At 39.3% G+C, this 24,326-nt stretch overlaps 1 protein-coding gene across 2 annotated transcripts in view; it reads left to right on the top strand.

Moving 5' to 3' along the window:
• Positions 1 to 370: 370 nt before the first annotated feature.
• prdm6 (PR domain 6) overlaps positions 371 to 24,326 on the top strand; it is an 80,067-nt gene continuing 56,111 nt past the window's right edge. The window contains exons 1-3 of one of the 2 annotated variants that reach the window (XR_004220413.1): positions 371 to 1,186; positions 1,569 to 2,010; positions 17,134 to 17,441. Coding sequence is in view for 1 of the 2 variants with exons in the window: in XM_002931726.5 (XP_002931772.5) it covers positions 1,578 to 2,010; positions 17,134 to 17,441 (741 nt within the window). In the remaining variant the exon portion in view is untranslated. The remainder of the gene's footprint in view (positions 1,187 to 1,568; positions 2,011 to 17,133; positions 17,442 to 24,326) is intronic. The other variant, XM_002931726.5, reaches the window with a different exon arrangement.

Below are 24,326 nucleotides of genomic sequence, written 5' to 3'. Positions count from 1 at the left end.
AACAACCGGGAAAAGTAAAGCTAATCGAAATGTACAATAAATAAAGTCTCCCAGTGGTGTGTATAGCAGGGCTTCGACCAGATATAGGGGAAAAGCGCTATACATCATAGATTAGATAGATAGATAGATGATAGATAGATAGATAGATAGATAGATGATAGATAGATGATAGATCTAGATGATAGACGGTAGATGATGTGATAGCTAGATAGATAGTTGATGCATAGATTAGATAGACGATATATATATATAGATAGATGATAGATAGCTGATAGATTGATGATAGGACACAGGCTTTGAGTCGACGCAGCAAAGGATGGACGAGTCCCCATTCACAAGCTAATGGGACAGCCCCACTCCCAGATTTCCCAGCGGGGCTGTGGGTGTGTGGGTGGGTGCTAGAGAGCTTACTGACTGAACAGTGCAGCCATTACCTGAGGGATGTGCCCCAAGGAAGGGTTAAACAACCCCCCCCCCCTCTCTCTGACACACACCCCCGCCGGAGCAGCAGTGTTTGGTGCAGCCCACGTGTGCAGCAGGAGTGTGTGTGCCACAGAGCAGCGCAGCTCCCTATCCCAGTTACCCAGCAGCAGGGCTCCCTATCCCAGTTACCCAGCAGCAGAGCTCCCTATCCCAGTAGCAGAGCTCCCTATCCCAGTTACCCAGCAGCACAGCTCCCCAACCCAGCAGCAGAGCTCCCTATCCCAATTACCCAGCAGCAGAGCTCCCTACCCCATTTACCCAGCAGCACAGCTCCCCAACCCAGTAGCAGAGCTCCCTATCCCAATTACCCAGTAGCAGAGCTCCCTATCCCAGTTACCCAGCAGCACAGCTCCCCAACCCAGTAGCAGAGCTCCCTATCCCAGTTACCCAGCAGCACAGCTCCCCAACCCAGTAGCAGAGCTCCCTAACCCAGTTACCCAGTAGCAGAGCTCCCTAACCCAGTTACCCAGCAGCACAGCTCCCCAACCCAGTAGCAGAGCTCCCTATCCCAGTTACCCAGCAGCACAGCTCCCCAACCAAGTAGCAGAGCTCCCTAACCCAGTTACCCAGCAGCAGAGTCCGCTCCGAGCCTGCCCACAGCTCATACCCTTCTTGGCTCCTACCCAGCCAGCAGCCCTTGGGTCCCAGCACAGATCTGGACTTCTCTTTGCTAGGAGAGTCCCGTTGGAGGGATCCCAGACAGGTACGTGATAACCCCGGGCCCCTGCCCACAGTTCCCTCCTTAGAAGGTTGCCCGCATACATTGTGGGAATGGCACGGAAGCAGCCTGTCTTGGCCGGCCGTAGCGTGTCACTGAGAGAGGTTTGGGGCAGAGATGTGACTATAGGAAAATACTCTGTATATAGTTGTGCGGACAGAGCCTGGTTCTGGCTGCGCTGTTGAGTGTCCCGGCGCAGAGCGCTGTGTAGCTGATTCCCGTAGCTGAGGCAAGGGATGGGGGGACGTATTGAGTCCGGGTACAGAGGGAAGGGTCCGGGTACAGAGGGAAGGGTCCGGGTACAGAGGGAAGGGTCCGGGCAGGTAAGTGCAAGTACCGCTCTGACTGGCGCTGTGTCTGTCCCCAGGTACTGGCCATGCTGAAGCCCGGAGAGGCTGGTGGATCTGCGTTCCTGAAGGTTGACCCGGTGTATCTCCAGCACTGGCAGCAGCTCTTTCCCCAGAGTCATGTCAAGACTGGAGTTCTGAGCCATGTGGCCCTTCCTGAGCGAGCGGAGCCCCCTATGGACCCTCTCCGCCTGCGCCCAGCATCCCTCTCCTCAGCCTCTTCCTCCAACTCTTCCACTCCGTCCTCCCTGGCCGGGGTCACCCCTATACCCTCAGTTCTAGGGGTTCTACCCAGCACTGAGGCCGTGGCCCCCCAAAGAAATGAGCTGGGAATTTCCAAGTGCACAGAGGAGACGCTTGAGAGACTCCAGTGCTCCCCGGAGGAACTGGACTACTACTTGTATGGGCAGCAACGCATGGAGATCATCCCCCTCAGCACCCCTACCAGCGACCCCAACAACCGTATGTACCCCGACATTACAGTTTCATAAATGTCCCACCATGTATCCACTCATGGCATTTGCTTCACGGACTGCCTGTCCCATAGTAAGAGCCACACGGGCTGCCTGTCCCATAGTAAGAGCCACACGGGCTGCCTGTCCCATAGTAAGAGCCACACGGGCTGCCTGTCCCATAGTAAGAGCCACACGGGCTGCCTGTCCCATAGTAAGAGCCACACGGGCTGCCTGTCCCATAGTAAGAGCCACACGGGCTGCCTGTCCCATAGTAAGAGCCACACGGGCTGCTTGTCCCATAGTAAGAGCCACACGGGCTGCCTGTCCCATAGTAAGAGCCACACGGACTGCCTGTCCCATAGTAAGAGCCACACGGGCTGCCTGTCCCATAGTAAGAGCCACACGGGCTGCCTGTCCCATAGTAAGAGCCACACGGACTGCCTGTCCCATAGTAAGAGCCACACGGACTGCCTGTCCCATAGTAAGAGCCACACGGGCTGCCTGTCCCATAGTAAGAGCCACACGGGCTGCCTGTCCCATAGTAAGAGCCACACGGGCTGCCTGTCCCATAGTAAGAGCCACACGGGCTGCTTGTCCCATAGTAAGAGCCACACGGGCTGCCTGTCCCATAGTAAGAGCCACACGGGCTGCTTGTCCCATAGTAAGAGCCACACGGGCTGCCTGTCCCATAGTAAGAGCCACACGGGCTGCCTGTCCCATAGTAAGAGCCACACGGGCTGCCTGTCTCATCAGCTGTGCCCCATGATAACAACCTCACATACTCAATCTACTGTGCCCCATTAAACCAGCCTCATAGAATACGTGTCTCTTCTACTGTGCCCCATAATTCCAGCGTCTCCGACTGCGTCTTCCTTCTACTGTGCCTCATGGGAACAGTATTAGAGAATTCATATACCACTCACTGTTCCCCATGATAACAACCTGATCCCCTTATTCCCCCCTACTGAGCCTAATAGTGACCGCTTCAGCCAATGTTACTCATAGTATTGTCACAGCCTCACTGACTGCATGCTCTGTTTACTGTATCCCATGGCAACAGCCTCTCATCATGCAGGTTTTGTCACATTGCTCCATAGTAACTGCCTCACTATCCATCATCCAGGCAGGGTGTTATCCCCATAGAACCTCCTGTAATCCCACACTCACAAGGAACTGCTAACTTCTGTGCACTAACACTTTCTGTGACACCGGCTGAAAAGTATGGCCATTGCACAAAAAAGGGTTTGTGCCATGCTGGGCTCTGTGTTCTTGAACTTGACTCCTGAAGGCCATAGCCCAATATACTAAACCTTGTGTTCAGTCGTGTAGCCAGTGAGGATCCTGTCCATTTAGTTAGAGATGCCCTGACTGAGAGAATATATAGGGTTTGTGCGACACAGCTACAGTAACTTCCTTAGTCCCCTAGTGCCAGGGATACAGCTTTGGATCTGAGTCAAGCGCTGCCCTGATGCTGCGCATCCTTCTTTTAGGGCCAGTGAATAGCACAGGCATGTGTGTATCATCTATATCTATCTATCTATCTATCTATCTATCTATCTATCTATCTATCTATCTATCATCTATCTATCTATCTATCTATCTATCTATCTATCTATCTATCTATCATCTATCTATCTATCTATCTATCTATCTATCTATAAATCTATCATCTATCTATATATCATCTATATCTATCTATCTATCTATCTATCTATCTATCTATCTATCTATCTATCTATCTATCTATCTATCATCATCTATCTATCATCTATCTAATCTCTCTCTCTCTCTATATATATATATATATATATAAACTTTGTTGTACCATTTATATTATTTAGTTTAAGTCACACACGAATCGAGTTGTTTGTTGCAGTAATCCCTACCTAAGGGTCAGTTACTCACGGGCAGGAATATGAAGGGCTGCTTCAGTCTCATTATGCCATGTATGTGCCCTACTAGAACCATTACAAGAGGCCTCAAGAAACTTACAAACGTCTTACTCCTACCGCATACTCCTAGACACAATATAGGATTATGTGATTATATGATATTATATGATATTTATATGACATGCCCATGTCGTATTGGCATCGCTTGGTTTTTAAACAAATCGCTGAGAGCAACCAGGACCACCAAAATGATTCATTTCTAAAATAAAAATCCTCATTTGCAGGTTTATTTAGAAGCATCCGTGTTCACATCCCGCAAGTTACTTTTAAAATGTTACTGTTGCGTGTTTATGTTGAATGTATTTAGATGTGTACATAGACCTACATAATTGCTATTTTTCTAAATGAACTTGTAGTTACAGAAAAATTGCAGCTCATTGGCAACATTGTTATTGTGCATCTGAGCATTACTGGCCCCTGAGCTGTCTGGCTTCATACACATCTCGAGAAAATACAAACTTTACTTAGTACTTTTGTTATTTTTATTGCTATATAATGGTAAACTGCAGTTTTTTTTTCTTTTTATATCAAATAATTTCCCATGCAAATCAAAAAGGGCTTTTTATTTCGATGTGCAAATGATTTTGTAAAAGGGGAACTTAGCGTATAATGTAAAACAGATATAGTTATGAAAATCCAAACAGCGTTCTAAACTATTTTACATTTAAACTCGCCAGGGTATTTCCCAAAATATTTTCCGTAGAATAAAATTACACATGCCATACCTTAGGATATCATTCGGTTATACAACTATCCCACATTCCGTAGTTGATATTAAATGCCATAAATATCAGATCTAATGTTCTTGCTTCTTAAATTCGTTTTCTCATCTGGTGAATGATCAAGGTAGGAAATAATTACGCATCTTTAACGGGAGCAGCTTTCTTATAATAAAAGTAAATTGATACAGTAGCAAATAATTCAATATATTATATGCTAAAGGAAAGTACTTTTGTTCTATATAAATAAATTGTTTTCAGTGCTTTAAATGCTATTGTTCCTCTTAAAATCTGCAACACATAACTCACAGAAGTTAAAATATTCTCTTTATATAAACATTTAGACGGGGAACGATAAATATTTAAGGGAAAACAATTGCTACGTTTTGATTACAAAAAGCTGCTTAATGATTTTTAAGGTGTTCACCATCAGCACAGAATAATGTTATAGGAACTGAAAATATATGTAGGTTCTATAATCAAAACAGATATCCAGTTTGTAGTGATTTGTAACTCAGACACAGGTAAAGCGATGGGGGGAAGGTAGAAACGTTGGCTATAATTCTGAAATTAGAATTATGTTTGCTTTGGAACTCAGATCTAAAACAGGGGATACATTTATGCGGATTCCCACACAATTAAATACAACATTTCCTGTGTGGAAAAAACTGAATCAGAAACATTAATATTTGTTAGAAATTACATACTTTAGGCAAACGCTTAATACCATATCTATACAATTCCTTCTTGCTAATTAAAAGAACTTGTTACACTCTCCTTAATTTTATTTGGGGATATGTTATATTGATTTATGCCCCACAAGGCACCAGTAGTATTGACTTGACAACTGTTAAGTGTGGTTCTTTTACACTATAAGTGAACATATTCTGAATATCTTTTCCGGAGACAAAATGTAGCGATGTGGATATATCATTTACATGTTTATACAATATAATTAAAAGAACAGTATTTATCAGATAATAGCACAGTCCCATGGGCAGTGAGATCTGTGCTCTCACCACCATAGAGACTTGTATATGGCCAGGATAAATCATCCCTTAACCACTGACAGGCCGGGAGTTGCAAACAACTAGATACCTGTAATGTGCGACAGCCCTTAAATCGTTACTGGGCAATTATATGTTCTGAGCGCTGATCTTATTATAATATAGTTTATTAATATAGTAATGATAAAGCCTTGTGGCAATAATAATTATAATTACATAGGAGCAAAGAGTATTAATTACCACTACTAATATTAATTCTTAATTTGGATCTTGTACTTATTGTTGCCTTGGTACAGTGCAATTGTGGTACATACACAGTTTGCGTTTAGATTTGCCGTGCAGCCCTGATGCATGGGTGATTGTGTTTGGCGCTATAATGTAATGTAAGTACGGAGCTTAGTTTTGTGGGTGGTTTGTTTGTGTTTATTTTAGTGCAGGTTTGGGAATGCCGCTGAGAGGTTCATCACCGCAGGTGTTTCTTATGCTGGATGTTAACCCTTAGCTCCTCAGTAGCAATAGGTCAGCTTCATCTAGCAGTGCTGAGTAGGGATCTTGGGAGGCCTTAAAGCAGGTGGATAAACCGCTTTAATTGGTTTATACCCCATTTCCCTGCTGTTCTACTCTGGGGGATGGGCATGTTTGCGGGGCTTTATTTGGATTTAGCAATCCGATGGCAACTCTTGGAGAAATCACGGAATCCCACTGCTACATATAGAAGCTCATCGCTTTTACCTCAAAGCCATGAAACAGTGAAAAGAGGTTGAGCAGCAGCTGTAGCTTTGGCTGCAGTGGGATTTATGTATTCGAAGCTATTATTGCATGGGATGCCATGGCAAACCCACTGCCTCCCCCAGCCCCCTCTCTGGGACACGGGATATGCAGCCATATATTAGATTGAGGTTAGAAAAGGTGGTGGCTGTTTATTTAAGGTGATAAAATGGTCCATCAGCAGTAATCTCCATCGATATGTGCCACAAGCAGATGAAGGATGAGGGGACAAGCCACAATTAATTGCCCTATAGTTTTGCAGGAGAGAGTGGATCCAGCACAGCGGCAGCATCGATCCGAGCTCCTGGCTCCTATTCATCATCTGTGCATTGTATTTGGGGGTCTCTGTGGGGCAGGGGCTGCCTCTGTCCGCACAATATTCCGCTTATACCGTCCGCCGCGTCGCTTTCATTTGTGTAGTGCAGGGAAATGCTCAGCAACTTTTGACTTTTATTACTTTTCCTTTCTGTGTAAAATGTTGCTGCAACTGCCCCAGAAGGAGCCTGAGACTGCCCCTGGCTACTTTGTGCTGCAGCCTGCACCCTCCTGCGCCTATTCACCCTGCTGCGCCTACTCACTCTCCTGCGCCTATTCACCCTGCTGCGCCTACTCACTCTCCTGCGCCTATTCACCCTGCTGCGCCTACTCACTCTCCTGCGCCTATTCACCCTGCTGCGCCTACTCACTCTCCTGCGCCTATTCACCCTGCTGCGCCTATTCACCCTGCTGCGCCTATTCACTCTCCTGCGCCTATTCACCCTGCTGCGCCTACTCACTCTCCTGCGCCTATTCACCCTGCTGCGCCTATTCACTCTCCTGTGCCTATTCACACTGCACTCTCCTGCGCCTATTCACCCTGCTGCGCCTACTCACTCTCCTGCGTCTATTCACTCTCCTGCGCCTATTCACCCTGCTGCGCCTATTCACCCTGCTGCGCCTACTCACTCTCCTGCGCCTATTCACCCTGCTGCGCCTTTTCACTCTCCTGCGCCTATTCACCCTGCTGCGCCTATTCACTCTCCTGCGCCTATTCACCCTCCTGTACCTATTCACACATACCCTTTTCCAGGCAGAGGGCCAATGCTTCATATACTGCGCTGCCCAGTAAGGGCAAAGACACAGGGAGCTACCAGCAGCAGCTACTTTTTAATGGCTACTAAACTCCAGAAAATACCCTGCCATAGACAATACTGAGAATTGCCTCTGCTAAAACACTCGTAGAGACAATTATCAATAAATTATCAGCATTATCTATTTTAGTAGCCACACAAGCAGCTGCTACTAGTAGCTCTGTGTGTAAAGGATCATTTCGGCGTCTTTACATTTATATACTTATTTAGAAAAAAGGCATAACGAGGTTATTTCCCTGTATGTTCAAAGGAAATATATGTAGAACATCTATATTTATCATACAGTCCAAATGAAATGAAATGGGAATGACTCAGTGGTAGCTATCGGGCAGATAAAAGGCACATTGGCACTTCATATCTTGCTGTTATACTTTGCGGACAGGGCCACTTGCTGGATAGCACAAGAGTATGACGGCACTTAAAATTTCCCTCCGATCCCGCTTTCACAGACGCGCTTCCCGCCGTGAGCACGTAACGTACTTTCTAAATCTGCGTGCGTTTCCCGCCCAACCCTAGTGAGCAGTAGGGGGTCAGCTCAATTAGGCCAATTTCTGTAAAAGAAAAGGGACTAATAACATCTGTGCTGACTGGTTGCTCTTTAAATCCACATGGGACTTGTTTACCTGTTGTATCTCATCTGAATTCTTATATGGTGCATGCAGTTCTCACAGGGTTCATGGATCAGTTACTGTACATCAAACAATACTAGTGGATAAACAGTACTTCGACTTTAATGCATGCATGTATGTATAACTTACATACAGTAAAGTCGAAGTACTGTGTATCAACATTAAGTGGTTGCTGCTTTAGCCTAATATATATATATAACTTATCAATGTTCATTTTATATAATGAACATTGATAACAGTTATCAAAAGGTGAAAACTATCCACAACATTCTGTATAAAATCATCTCTCACCTATTTATGGGCATTTTACTGAGAATGTATATGTCCCTAAGTACAATACAACTTAGGCTGCCCCATTATTTAACACTTTCATCAGATTTTACAATGATAATGGCTTTTCCAGGATACAATGATGTTTTCCACATTTTTCATATCAACAAATTCAAGGCCGGGAAGGTTAGGGCTAGATACTGCCAGACAGGATTTGCTGTTGTATTTTGTGTGCCCACTAGGCAATACTATCTGTTATGTATAGTCATATACTGCTGTTTAGTCTTTTCAAGTAAGTGTGATACTAAAGTTTCAGTAACCATTACAGTTTCTGTGTTTAGTTACCTGTAACGGTGGAGCTTGTGCTTACATTTGTCTTCCCTGTTTATGCTTATTTGGTTCTGTAAGCTGCATAGCTATAATTCTATTTAAAAAGCTTGCTCACAATTTTAAAATTTTCCTCTGCGTCCCATAATTGGTGTAGGACTAATGGTATTGTTGATATTCAAATTTATCAAGCCCCTTATTCAATACTACCTTCTGAAAATCGGTTGAGAAATGAGGGAATATATTTTCATTAACCATTAGCAAGCAGAGCATATATTCTCCAACCAAGAAGTTAATTTGTTGTGCTGTACGTATTGACACATTGTTTTGTAGACCTGGAGTTTTTGGCGGTTGGTAACATTTTCAGCGATTGTTCAATAGTTATTCAATTAAATGTTATTGTGTGTATGGGCTGCAATGATATCAAAGTAATTTAGACAAGATTATTTATCTTTCTCCTGCATATGTTTGAAATATACTTTGAACTGCAATCTGGTTTTTACAATGAGAACAATAACTGTGCAGTAGCTAATATAGTACTTAGTGGGTCGACCAATTTTTGCTTGCCCAGATTAGAGTGAAATAAGTACAAGGATAACATCAAAAAGACTGTAAAAAGATATATCAGGTTGATAACGTAAGGTCCTGGCATATTTTCTTTGCCTTTTTGAATAATTAGCAATTATAATAAGTTCTTGTTCTTTTATTATGTAACTAGTCTAAGAATCATTTCAATTGGTCTTTATAATTTTTGTTGTATGGTTAGCATTACTGTTCTGGCTGTTTTCATTCTAAAGTTGAAAGTGCTTTCTGGTTGTTGGAATCACTGACCCCAACAACCAGAAAAAAAATTGAATGAAGGGCTTCAGTTTTATAGTTATTCTTATATTTCATGGCTTATTTTTAAGCAATCTACTTATCCTGTTCATTTTCTATTATAATTTTAAAACTGCCAGGGGAACTAACCCCTAGCTACCTGAAAGTTTAAATTCTAAGTCCAAGAGATGTAGAATTCTTAATAATTGAGAAACCACAAAAAAAGGAAGACCAATTGCAAAATGTTTTAGAATTCTGAAAAGCTCATTTACATGTTAAACACTAGGTATCCTGGTGATGCTAAGCAAATAAAGCTATTGAGTTGTGTACAGTCGTATTTATGTGTACTGCCTGCAAGACTGTTTTGGCTTAATATGACGCCGTGCTTATTATTAGTATGTTGTATTTAGAGCTTCCAGAGCTGATATATTGACTTTAGAATACATACGTATGTGAGACTATAATCAAAGGCGACATTGTGAACTAAAAGGGGCCCCAAGGACAACAGCCAGGAGCAAATGTACTAAAAAAAATTATATCTTTAGTAGAACCTAGTATGAACTTTGTTAGTTCTTGTAGAAAATATTTCACTTTGTTGTTTAAAAAAAAAAAAACAGCAAAAAAATCTTTTGGGTATTGAATGCTTAGAAAGTGACATTTGCAGTTGTCTACTGAAAAAGCATACGTTAAAGTGGCCTGAAATAAATCCTTAGATTTTCGGCAGGTCATATTTTCATTTAAGTAATTAAAAAAAAAATTCACTTAACTTCACAAAACTTATTAACATGTATTTATAAAGTGTCAACATGTTCTGTAGAGCTGTACAATACAAAATTGAATACACAGATTACATACAAATACTGACTGATACAAGAGCAGGTTTCTGGATAACGGATCCCATACCTGTACTAACAGGATGTTATTATTACATATAATGTTACATATTCTTTAATACATATGTGTTTAACAGGAACTGAACATAGGCTTGTACAATTCATAACTCCATTTTACATGCTCTTCAGTACAATATTGTTAATATTTCTTTTAGTAATTTGCAGGGTTTGCAGTTAATTCACCACTCAGAGATCTGGGGAACATAGTCCCACATGAGCTAAAACTTTTCTGCTGCAAATTGGTATGATTTTGAGACTTGTTAGCCCAAAGACTGCCTTTGTTTTCACTCCCATATATGCATTAAAGGAACAGTAACACCAAAAAATGAAAGTGTATAAAAGCAACTAAAATATAATGTGCTGCTGCCCTGCATTGGTAAAAGTTGTGTGTTTACTTCAGAAAGTCTACTATAATTTATATAAATAAGCTGCTGTGCAGCCATGGGGGCAGCCATTCAAAGGAGAAAAGGTACAGGCACATGGCAGATAACAGATAAAACACTATTGTATTCTACAGAACTTATCTGTTATCTGCTATGTAACCTGTGCCTTTTCTCCTTTTTTCCAGCTTGAATGGCTGCCCCCGTGGCTACACAGCAGCTTATTATATAAATTATAGTTGTGTTACTGTAGCAAACACACCAGTTTTACCAGTAAGCAACAGTGCATTATATTTTTATTACTTTAAAGCTCTTTTATTTTTTGGTGTTACTGTTCCTTTAAGAAAACCCTTTCCCCAAACACCAATGCATATAAATGACAGGAATATTTTAACTGAATACAAAGACTTGAAAATGTCATTTTCTACTTCCAGTATCTACTTGGTGAAACTATACTACTATATTTACTCATTTTATTTATTTGTGCATAGTGATGACAGCTGCAAATGAATGTTACAGTTTTCATCTTATGATGAAAAATATGTGTTCATTCACTGTTCTTCATGTGAGATTCCAGTCCTTTTTACTTCCTTGAAGTACAGTGACAAGATTTAGAGTAAAATTCAGGTTTTGACTTTCCCTGTTGCATACAGCTGGCCTCACATGGGCATTTCATGACTATATTGGCAGCTTATATATCTCATTAAAACACTCCTATCCCAATATTGAAATAGAACCATGACTGTGGACCTTTCCTATCCAGTACATTCCAGTACAGTTCATGATCTGATAGTTGGGCCAGATATTAAAATTTTCTTAATTAGGCGCTCCATATAAACTGAAGATGTGCTCCTTTTTGCAGATTACATAAATAGTCAACTTCTTTGTTGAAATGTTATTACATAGTGAGGTCAAGCAAGTATTCTACCGTTATTTGTATCAGCTCAGATCTATATTATCTGTGTGATGCCTTTGCACAGTTTTATTGTTTCCTCTGTAAACTTCCCCTTCTGCATCTAACGAAAGGTTCTCAATTGCTGTCAAAACTGGTCACATCTACACCTAAATAAAAGGCAGCCACTTCCAGTGTTCCAGTGCTTACTCCATTCTTGGCCTTTTACACAAGCTGTGAAACAGTCCCCAATTATAACAGTTTTCTTATGTGGACACCTGTCACTAATAAGTACATTGAGAAGAGCAATGGATTTCGCTAAGGCCTCTCAACAGGCCTCCAGGGAAAGACACTGACATTTGATCACTATTGACCTGTGCTGGATTGAACAGAAGTGTTTTTATTTGCCATGCATTTTGTCAGTGAAAAGCTATTATTTTATCTTGTTATCACAACATGTTTACGTGCCTTATTTTTTTTACTTTCTGCTTCAAATGCAAACTAATCTGAATGTGATATACTACACATATACACCCATATAAACTTTGCACACAGTAAATATACATCCTAAGTGTGAAATATTATTTATTTATTAGAAAATGTGTGCGTGTTACAATTGCTGATGTGTCCACAGAATTGCAGCTATTTGTTTAATTAAAATTGCAGCTTTAGAAGCAGTGTGTTTTTTGCACAGTGTGATGGTATGGTTTAACTACAGTATGGATGGACACTATAGGTGGCTATACATGGTACGATCAGCTCATTTGGCAAGGTCGGCAAATGAACAGATTGTCTCCCGATGGGAAAATCAAACCTGCCTGATCGAGATTTTAGGCCAGATATCTGTCAGGTAGGCCCATTGGGGGTGCCCATACACGGGCAGATAGGCTGCAGAATCAGTCTGAAGGACCTGAATCGACAGCTGAAATCTGCCCATTTATGGCCACCTTAATGCATGGAATTGCTGTTGCCAGTGTGGCCTTAGATAAAGGACTTCTTATGTTTGCAAAATGATGAGTGATGTCTAACATTAGTATCTGTCAGAGGCAAATTTAGGACCTTAGGGTCCTGGAGCTAAAAAATACATCAGTAATTAGATGATATTGTTCTACTAACAAAGTATATATTCATAACAGTGTTTCTGCTATTGAAATTATTTATCTTATTGACCAGAAAATATCTAGTAATACTTGTAGAAGCTATTATACAAAATACTTGGCTCTATCTATAGGATCTAGAATTTGGAATGCTTGGGACCTGGGGTTTTCTTGTAATTTTGTACCTTTGGGGAGAACCCCACTGAATTTTTTTTTTTTTTTTGCAATACTGGTTCTGACCCTTGAAGTAATATAACAGAAGCCTGCTGATTAACAGACCTATGAAGAAACTTGCAAGGCACTGTAGGAACTGGACTCATGACTGGAGGACATGTAGGAATACACAGAATAATGCTGCTTTTATTTGAAATTACATATACAAATAACTACAAAACAAACCATAGCTAATTATTCAATGATATTAGGGCATTGCTCAGAATGCATGTTGTTTCATTATGCAAAAAATATTGGGTGGATTTACCCTTTAACATTATGATTAAGAGGGTCTTTTGCAAGCAATATGCAATACTACTTGTTATAGAATGTTTGGTGAATGTGTTAAATGTTATCATCCCATAAAGTACATAAAAGAAAATGTTAAAATTAAGTTAGGGTAACAAAAATGTAATCTCTAAAATCAGAGAATATTGACACTACTTGGAGAAACAGTGATATAAATACATATTGACCCTATAGCAGTCAGCAATCAAGAGTGTGTAGTAATAAAATGGTAATGACATATGGATGTTTGCTATCGATGGGAATCTATTTGGTTAGCATTAAAAAAAAATTATAGATTCTCATTTGTATGACTTTATGTGCTGATGAGTAATGTTTCCTTCACCTGACAGTATCCTGCCTTTACTATTCAGAAGCATGCTATATATCAGGGAGGTCAAACATGTGGCCTTCCAGGTGCTGTGCTGCTGGGATTTAAAGTTAACTGCACTAGTAAACTTAGGGCTTGGCATTCTTGTGCTACTACTATGGGTGGAATTTAAAGTGCTGAGGTGCAATGTTGATTTTTGCTTCTGGTGTACAGGTTGATTAAGAAAAAGCCAGTTTCTCATGTACGACCTAAGAATGTGTCAGCGCTACACTAACATACAGTATATGTGTATTATTGTTTATTTTTTTATGGCAACATTCAAAGAATTGTTGTTGTCAAAATAGAATATTGTTGTTTGTGCTTAAAACCATATTTAATGGTAACAATTTATTTTGGGAGTCACAAAAATATTTATGTAACTATTCTTGCATCATTGGGAAGTTTATTTCTTGAATTCTTTCAAAAAGAAATAATTAAATTGATTAAAATGGAGTCTGTGGGAGATGGGTTTTCCATAATTCTGAACTTTCTGGATAATGGGTTTCCAGATAAGGGGTCCGATACGTGTACTGGACAATTAGCTATCTTTATGGCAGCAATGACAATCTAAAAAAAAAAACAGGGGTCTCTGTGATTACATTTTACTCTGATTTAGCAAAAGAGACCTTAAAGGGAAGGGGGGGGGGGGGGGGAAATAACATATTTTAATACTTTTTTAGCAGTCTTACTAAAGGATTAGAGCTTTCAAACACATGCTTATAACACAGGTCAGATTTGTCAGATTTCAAAAATGTGTCAGTTAGTTAAAAACTTAAGTGTTCCTGACAGTCAGGAAAGTTTTGATAAATATTGACTTTTTGATATTTAAAAAATAAACCCCTGATAATAATCCTGCCTATGTATTTTGCTTTGACAAACTCCCTCCCTGTTAATATTTACTTCTGCAAAGACTTACTGACTACTGTGCCGGCATAACTGCGCTTTGGAAGAATAGCCATTAGAGCTAAAACCTAAAAAGTAGGCAAAGGAGGATTTCGCCATGTTTGGGGTTGTGGGACAGCAATAAATCTGCATGTACAAGTGCTGTAGGGCAGTGAAATCTTATGACCTGTAGACCTGTTACACACAGAACAGTGTGCCTTTACATCAGATAAAGCCTGGAATATTAAGGATTACTGTATCAGCATGAGACAAGGTTGGCACAAGTTTGCAGGGGCATCCTGGTTTAGAGTTGTCTAGTTATTGTATATGTTTAGCACACGTTTATACTGCAAATTACAATTACAAGACTTATATGTCTCTTTGTTTGGGTCACAGTAATACAACAACTCCCATCTGAATCTCTTTCTGTACAACTGTCACTGATTTCAGATAGCATACCTGCATTTTCCATGCAGGCTCTACAGTAACAGCTTATTAGTTAGTTGAAAGCCTATCTATTTTTTACATTTACCACAATATTAATTTCCTAAAACATTATTCTTAAATAAGATTCCAAGAGCAGAGAGGCTGTAAGTGCCAAAAAGGGAGTCCTCCTAAATGTCAAATTAGTGACTGTAAAGGGTTTCTGGATAGATTTTTGTAACATTATATGTCCAGACGACATGACTCCAAGAAAACCATCAATAACCAGAAATTTATACAGTAGGAACCTAATTAAATTCTGTTCAACCTCATTATTTACTGGAATCTAACATACCATGTCAGTATAGTGCAGTTATAAACAGTTCAATCCCATTCTTTTGGTAACGGCTTTAATTATGATACATACTATTTGGTCTGTGGTATCAAAGAATTGTGTCACTGGCACTTCATTTTGGAATCTTTATGACAAAATGGGTAATATAAGCAATGACATTAAAAGCTGATGCGTATAGTGATACTGTTTGCGTCCATGAAAACATCATTGCTTAATGTATGTAGCTATTCAAAGCAATTTAACCCAACAGATGCTTTTTGGGTAAAAAAGTTTCCATTGTGCTGTCTTGTGATTGGTGCTGGGAGCACTCTGATTCTCCCCAAACCTGCTCTTTGCAGGGACTGCAAGTTACAGACATACTAATCCTTCTGGCTGAAGTTACATTGCTGAACTTAAATTTTTCTATTTATGTGTACTCAAATATCTATGTAAAACATGGAAAAACCATAGAATTTAAGTACAATAGTCAAAGTTCACTATCTTTCATGGCCTACACATGTTTGTTAAAGGAACATATTTTTAATGAATGCTTTATTAAAAATAAATATGCAAATATTTTTTGTGTAAGGTGTATTTTTCTTGATTGAGGGGGAATAGGCTTGCCTCAAATGTAGCCTTGCTACTTAGGTCTCTCTCATCTGTATTTTCTTGCTATAGACTCCTTAAAATCATATTCATTCCTTGAGATCTTTAGTACAATTTGACCGTTCTGCCGCTTTCAACATTTTTTACCTGTAGTTGCTTCCCATTGAATTGACTGACAATGCATGGCAAATACTGCAGCTGCCAGGCTGGAATTTTTCAGGAACACCTAAGCAGGTCTGGACTGGGATTCAAAATAGGCCCTGGCATTTCAAGTACACAGAGTACCAGCATCTGCCATAAACACATCATATTTGCCCAAAGGTATTGTAGTTCATCTAGAAGGCATTAAATTACTGAAAAGGTAGTTCTTAGTAATGACTGGAACCTGTTGAGCAATATCATTTTTTAGACAAGAATGTTTTTCTAACAACTAAACCAACCTGACACCAATATGTAATGGAGAAATGGGATCTCTTATATTAAAGTCTGTTGAAAACTGATAATTATATCAAGATATTATTCCCTTAACCTTCTTTCTGCCAGTGGCATTCAGAATGCATGGCAATGGCACCTATGGCTGGCTCCCTTGTGCCCAATCTGGTGCAAGTTGCAAAGCAAATATTCTACCAAGTTGCCAGTTATATGGGCACTAAGGATAGAGCACATAAGGTATATGGTACATTTCTCTCTGCCTGTCTTTTGTATGCAACGGAGTGGAAATCGCCCCTAAATGTATGCTTTTGTGTTTTTTTGAATGTTCTCCGCTCTTTGTAGCTGCACTCTGGCATGCTTGATGCTGTGTCTGTCAGTGGAGCTATCTCCAGGAGTGGGTAGAAGTAGATTTGCTTCTCTCCACCCATGTAAAAAATACACGCAGAGGGAAGCAGACTGTATGTCCTGAGTGCCCCCAATTTTGAGCTCCAACACTTGTGCATGTAGAATTGACTCTTTCCTTTAAATACACAGATTGTTTGTTTCAGTCTCCTGAATTTCCAGACGTGACTTACTTTAGATGTCAAGAAAGTGCGGTTGTCTATGACTAATATGAGTTAAGCTAGGAAATTTGGGCTTCTGAATTTGTATTAACATACTTAACATACATACGTAACATGCTTATTTTGTGTTCTTGGGTTATAGGCTGTGACATGTGTGCAGATAATCGTAATGGAGAATGTCCAATGCACGGTCCACTACATTCTCTGCGTCGCCTAGTGGGCACCAGCAGCACTGCAGCAGTAGCTCCTCCACCTGAAATTCCTGAGTGGTTGCGGGACCTGCCACGTGAAGTGTGCCTTTGTACCAGTACTGTTCCAGGTCTGGCTTACGGCATTTGTGCAGCTCAGAGAATTCAACAAGGAACTTGGATTGGACCCTTCCAGGGAGTCCTTGTGTCTCCAGAAAAAGTGCAGAACGGGGGTGTACGAAACACACAGCATCTCTGGGAAGTAAGTTATTTCTTTTATGAACCTTCCCATATAGCTTCTAATTTACAATCCACTTTGAAACAAACATGCAGTAAATTGCATTCAGCTCAACTTTCATTTGATTAGTGTTAAGCTGCATGTTAAAAGCACTGAAACAAATTTTCAGATTTACTATGACATGTCTGTTGAACAGATATAGGACATATTGATAATTTCCAATGAATTTGATAGATTGATCTGAATATATCTGCTTAATGGTGACTGCTAAAAAGAAAAATCAAACTCCCCCTTTTTACCACCAGATTGCTACTGCCATGTAAATGCAATATGTGAACCTGGAAACTGTTTAGCAACCACTTTTGCCAGCAGAAGAAAGATTGCTAATTTTATAGTTTGCACCAGTGCGCAGTGTATGTAATAAAACTTCTAAAAAGTGCGCTATTTGTTACTCTTACCTTATTTGTGCAATACTTTTTACCATTTGCTGCTTTTATTACATTCCCCCTTAGAGGTAACCTACACGGGAGATTTTGTAGGATGGTGTCTGATCAACAGATCACATCCTATAATGTAGTTGCATGGGTTAAATAATAATGACCCACAAAAACTTTTTAAAATTTCAAATGTAGTGTAGCTCATAGTATAATTGGTCCTTAGTGACAGCTTATTAGCGTATGTATTAAGACTAAACTACATAGAAGACTTTAATTAGAATTTGTGGGTCATATTTCATTGGGCCCACAAAATCTTATCATGCAACAGAATGCAATATGAAATATAAGATTTTGTAGGATCCAATAGAATCTAATCCCCACAACTGTAATGCAAGTTCACTCAGATAAAGTCAGATGTTGAGTTTTGTTCCTGCTTCTGTGTCCGACAATCAATGTATTTCAATAAGAGAAAAAAGTATTTCAGTCTCCATCAGATTTTATATTGTCGGATGCAGATGTGGCATTCAGTGTTCCCCTCTGACAGGTGTGTCGTGTCAGATAGCAATGCTTCCATATACACATAAGATATATCTATGAGTACCATTATTTTTTAACTGATGCAGCTGCAAAAAAAAGTCTGATTATTAGAAGATGCAATAGGTGTGTGGCATGTAGAGAGAAGTGAGATGTTCACTTTCAGAGCAAAGGTGGTATGGTAACAAATCTAAGGTAGTCATTGACAAGATAATGCAAGATAATCCAACCAGTGGCTATGGGGCAACATGTTGCTCACCAACCCCTTGGATGTTGCTCTCAGTGCCCCCAAACCAGGTAGTTATTTTTGAATTCCTGACTTGGTGGCAAGTTTTGGTTGAATAGAAACAAGATTTACTACCAAATAAAGCCTCCTGTATGCTGATAGTGTGCATAGAGGCTGCCTAATAGCCAATCTTAGCCCTTATTTTGGATCCATGAACTTTTATGATGCTTGTGTTGCTCTCCAAGTCTTTTCATATTTGACTGTGGCTCACGAGTAAGAAAGGTTGGGGATCCCTGAGATAATGTATCAAGCCTGTTGAGTTATAGGGAGATCCACAGGAAGGGGTGTTAAAAATGTATGTACTATATGTGCTGTAACAGAACACAAGTGGGCTTTTCTAACGGCTCATTTAAAAGGATAGTGCATATTAGCAAAGTTTAGAAAGACCTGTATGCATGGACTAGAGTATTAAATATAGCTGAACCAGAAAACGTTTATTTCTTTTTTTTATTTTAAAGAAAAACTTCCAAACTCCAGTGAAAAAAATATGTAGTTCTAAGCAGCATTTAAATGTACATTAATTGTACAATTTTAGCAGTTTTAAAGGTATTTGCAATTGAAAGAAGGTTTTGTTTTGTTGCTTTCTGCGGTGCTGGTTTGTACTTTTCAAACAATGTAGCAGAATCCAGCTTTCCTCCAAGACTTTAGGGCATATTTATTATTGCTCAATAAATCAGTTATTGAAACTGCAAGTGAGTTCCTCTAAACAAACAGGGTTTTTTTTCCCACATGCTGGTTTTGGGAAAAAAAGAACAGGCTAGCCAACAAAAACCTAGCAAGTTTTTTATTTTATTCAAAACCAACCAAAACCCAATTCTCACAATGCCTTGCATGCTGCTTGACACGTTTGTTAATCATCTAACTTTTGCTACTTTGTTTCAAGAGTACCACCCGTGCATGCGAGGAACAAATAAATACTGCTTTCAAAAAGATGTTTGGATGTACATGCCCTTTAATGAGCACAGTATGGTTTAGAACTGCCACACTAACTGCGCTGGATCTAAAACTGAGAATAGTAATTGTGGCAAGAAATTAAATGCTCATAAATGCAAGCAAGCAAAATAAGCATCAAACTATGAGGTAATGCAAAATAGATCAGTGCTTTAGTTCATAGTCATTACTTTACTAGTTTGTTCATATTGGTCATAGTGTGGATGGGAAATATTTAGGTTGGCACTCTTCACTTTTGGCTAAATACATTCTTCCCATTCCCAGTCTGACCAATGAAACACGGTATGCTGAAGCTGTAGAAATATGGATTTCAAGACGAGTATATCCAACATTTACTTTATTAGTGCCATCATTTTTTCCTGCAAAGGTACCTGAATTAACTGCCGATTATCAGAAAATGTTAAACTGTGTTGTTGTTTTTTTTATATGATTTATTCAGAGTCCTAGCCACACACTCAGAATGATCTCCTTAAACTTAAAATATAGAAAGGCTAGTTTTAACTGTTTTAATCAATTGTGGTATGTGGTTTTGTGCATTGAGCGGCAGTGACATCCAAGTTCAAATCCCCAAATGGCTTGATAAGATCAGGAGACGACTTTTTGTATTCCCTTGAACAGTGGATGAGCTTTGGAGACCAATCAGTGGAAATCTATCCCTTAGTCAAATATATTAGTACTCAGTGAATTGCTTTACACTTCTCTTGTCAATAACTGATTGCAGTATCACCATTTTCTAAGGATGCGTTCGTTACAAAAAGTGTTTTTATTCCAAACCTACCAGCTCAGACTTACTACCAACAATTTTTCACCTAGTAACCTTTTCTGTTATATGTGCAACACTAGTTTAGGTTATCCTACGCTGGTTTGGGGAAAAGACAGAAAAACATCTTATGATTAACCAGAATGATTTATTTTATGGAATGCTATTGGAATGGTACTACAGGTATGGGACCCATTATCCAGAATGCCTGGGGACCTGGGGTTGTCCAGATAAGGGATCTTTCCGTAATTTGGATCTTCATACCTTAAGACTACTAAAATATTATTTAAACATGAAATAAACCCAATAGGCTTGTTTTCCTTCCAATAAGAATTAATTTTATCTTAGTTGGAATCAAGTACAAGTAACTGTTTTATTGTTAAAGGGAAAATAGAAATCATTTTTAAAAATTAGCATTATTTGCTTATAATGGAGTCAGCGGGAGATGGTCTTCCCGTAATCCAGAACTTTCTGGATAACGGGTTTCCAGATAACGGATCCCTTACCTCTACTACTATTACTATTGAGATTCAAAAATTTTTGTACCAGTGTTATACAATGTTGTAGGTTTAAACTGTATCTGTATAAGAGTGGGACATTCTGTGTAATGCAGTAAATAGCTATTTGGAACTTTTGTAGTTGGTACGAATGTATATGTGTAGAATAGATTTTTTTTATTTAAAAAATGTTAGTGTTACTTTTCCTTTAAAAATATACACAGCATTTGATAACCTGAATTTCTGTTTTATGTATATCACTGACTAGAGAACCATTTTCTTAACCTGCACCATGAACATTTAGGAATTTTGTGCAAAAGATAAAAGGGAAGGAAACACAAAATTCTTTGTGGGCTATTTTCCTACATCATTTATTTAAAAGCAGAAAAAGAAGGCATGTCAATAAATGCTGTGGGTCAATAGCCTACAAAGAATTCTGTGGGTCCTCTCCATTTACCTGTGGTGTGTATTTGCCTAGAGCAGCTAAGAATTGATGAGCACCAGTGGATGTTACGTAAGTAATGTATTGTAGATTAACTGCATTTTTAGTGGCCCTTAATGCGCATAATGGTAGGAGGTGGTGGGCAATTTTGGACCCATAAGTGCTATGGTACCTGTGCCACTGCTAAATGAGCCCTTATGTGCAACAACCCAAAATCAACATTTCAATCATTGTGCTGACTGCATTAGACCAATCAAAGCTAATTTCCCATTGGTTGCTTGCTATGTGTTACGACATTGGAGCAATTTTGGACTGTTAGTTATCAAGTATCTGCTGTGAATTTGCTAAACAAGATGTTGAAAAAATTGAAAAACTGTAGTGTGAGCAGAGAACCCTGGGATATCGGTAAAGACGCTGGCCAAAAATATTAGTCATATTTGTTAATGTTCCATTTCTAACAGATTTAATGTTTCATGTGCTTCATAGGGGCACAATGCAACCTTGATTTGTTTCAAGGGAAAACAGTGTGAGACATATTAAGCAAACATTCACTCTTTTTACATGACATGTATGCCAACAATACTTTTATGCCTTATGAAAATTCCTGGTCATTTTCATTTTAAAGCTATGGGAACAATCTGATGTTTGTTCAATGCAGCACAGAAACTTTCTCAGCAATTAGGTATTATGGATGAGTGTGAGATAATTTTCCCCTCGTATGTTTGCTAATAAAGAATTGAAAAGGCACATTTAATTCCAACATGTAGGAAAACATTATCTCAGTTATTAATGTGTCTTTATCCCCAGGAGATAAATTAATCTGGTTGCACATGGTTTCCCCCTTCTGCTTAACATCACAGTTTTATAGGACTAGACTTCTGGAATGCATGCACTAGAAGCTTACATTTCTGTGGGGAAAAATACGGAAGTTTAAAAAGGAAAAACAACATACACCGACTGAAAATTTGTATACTTTCAGCTCCATTTTTTAAAAATGTCATTTACATTTATTCTTAAATCTATTTTTGTTTGAAATGCAGATTTAAAAGCTTTGGGGCAGATTTATCAAAGGTAGAATATTTTATCTGGTAACATTTAGCGTTTTTCCCAATAGTCAATTTTTTTTATATTAATGAAAACTTTTCTCAACCTTCTAAAAATGTTCACACCTTTTCTCCAGAACAGAAAATATTTTAACAATCTGGCTTGTGTATCAAAGTTCATTTATCAAAGCAGTTCCCCACATCTATTTTTTTTTATTTAATAAAGCATTTTCTAGCTTTGAGCGATCAAAAAACATCAGCCGACTGTGGTGAAATATGGTGAAAAAATTGTTACTCTGTTTAAAATTTATAACCAAAGTGATTCTGTGGGAAAATCCTGCAGTGAAAAACATGCTAGGAAAGTATGATAAATATGGAATTTTTTTTCTGACAACTCAGATTTTTATCACTGGTGATAAAATGTGAAAAATGCAATTATTTCCCAACCCTTGACTTTAGTCTGCATAAAATGCCATATTTTCTGCACTACAGGTTTTTACCCCCTGCTTCTGGGCTGGTGCACTTATAAGTATTATATAAGTAGTATCTATCTATCTATCTATCTATCTATCTATCTATCATCTATCTATCTATCTATCTATCTATCTATCATCTATCTATCTATCTATCTATCATCTATCTATCTATCTATCTATCTATCATCTCTCTCTCTCTCTCTCTGATCTGATTGCTTGCTATGGGTTGCCATCCAAATGCAATTTAGCAACTATATTAGTAAATTAGTGCCTGTGTTTTCGCACCCTCAGTGTTACCTTTAATACCATAACACAGTTACTTCTTTAAGTAACTGTGTTATCTGAAATGCAGAATCTGTGATTTGTTTTAGTGTAGCCTTCATCTGTTCTAAGAGGCTACTGTACAGTGCTGCGTACATAAGTAGTGCTTTATAAATAAAGATATACATACATACTTCATTGTACACATTCTGCATAGGCAAAATACATGTAAACTGTGAATGGAAACAATTTGGGTGACATTTTTTGAAGAATATCTTAAAATCTCCTAGAAAATGAGAATCAACCAAATAAAATTAAAAAAAAATCTTTATACATTTTTCCTTGTGTGGTGGTTTTCATGTCAATGGACATATTTAGCAACACAAAGTGGAAATGAATGTAAAATTGGTAAGCATAACTGGTATGCTCCTAGCACAGGAAAGGGGACGGGGTGAGACTTTGTTACATGTAAATGCGATGTCACAGAGGCAGACCAGAGCACAAATCAATGACCACAATTTATCAGTTGCACATTAAATACATTAAATACACATTAAATACTCCAATTCTTCATGTACAACTCATTCTCTCACTTAAGGTGGCCATGCATGGGCAGATTTCAGCTGCTGATTTGGGTCCTTAGGACCAGTTTGGCAGCTTATCTGCGCATGTATGGGGCCCTCCAACAGGCCCCCCAACCAATATCTGGCCAAAAATCAGGCAGATGTGGATCGGACAGGCTTGATTTTTCATTGGATCTGGGACTGCAAGAGCTCGTTGATGTGTTTCTCGCTCCGACTTTTCCTATCCCTTTCATTGCAATGCGATCATTTGGCTCTGAAATACACCAATACAATACACTCTACAAACCTCCAATACACCTGTCCTGTGGAAATACAGTAGCAAGAGTGCTGTCAATTGTTCAGGGGGTCTACTCACCTAATCTAGCCCACCCCCTTTTCTCTAGCGTGTCCAAATATAATGTATGAACTTCTCTAGAGCAGTCTCACTCACCAGGTTCTCACTAACCTGTCTACAAATTCCGGTTCCCTAACTAGCACACCATCACCTGGGGGCTCTTTTGCAATTACTCACTCCTCATTGGAACACAGGTGGTCTTTCCTGGCTAACCTACAAACCAACCTTAAGGGCGAGTGCCACCTACTGGACAGACGAAATATAGCCTAACTATATACACAGTTTAAAGGAACAGTAACACCAA

The sequence above is a fragment of the Xenopus tropicalis genome, chromosome 1, assembly GCF_000004195.4.
Source record: "Xenopus tropicalis strain Nigerian chromosome 1, UCB_Xtro_10.0, whole genome shotgun sequence".
Lineage (NCBI taxonomy): Eukaryota > Metazoa > Chordata > Amphibia > Anura > Pipidae > Xenopus > Xenopus tropicalis.
Note: the sequence above shows the minus strand (reverse complement) of the source record. Positions and strands in the feature narration are given on the sequence as shown.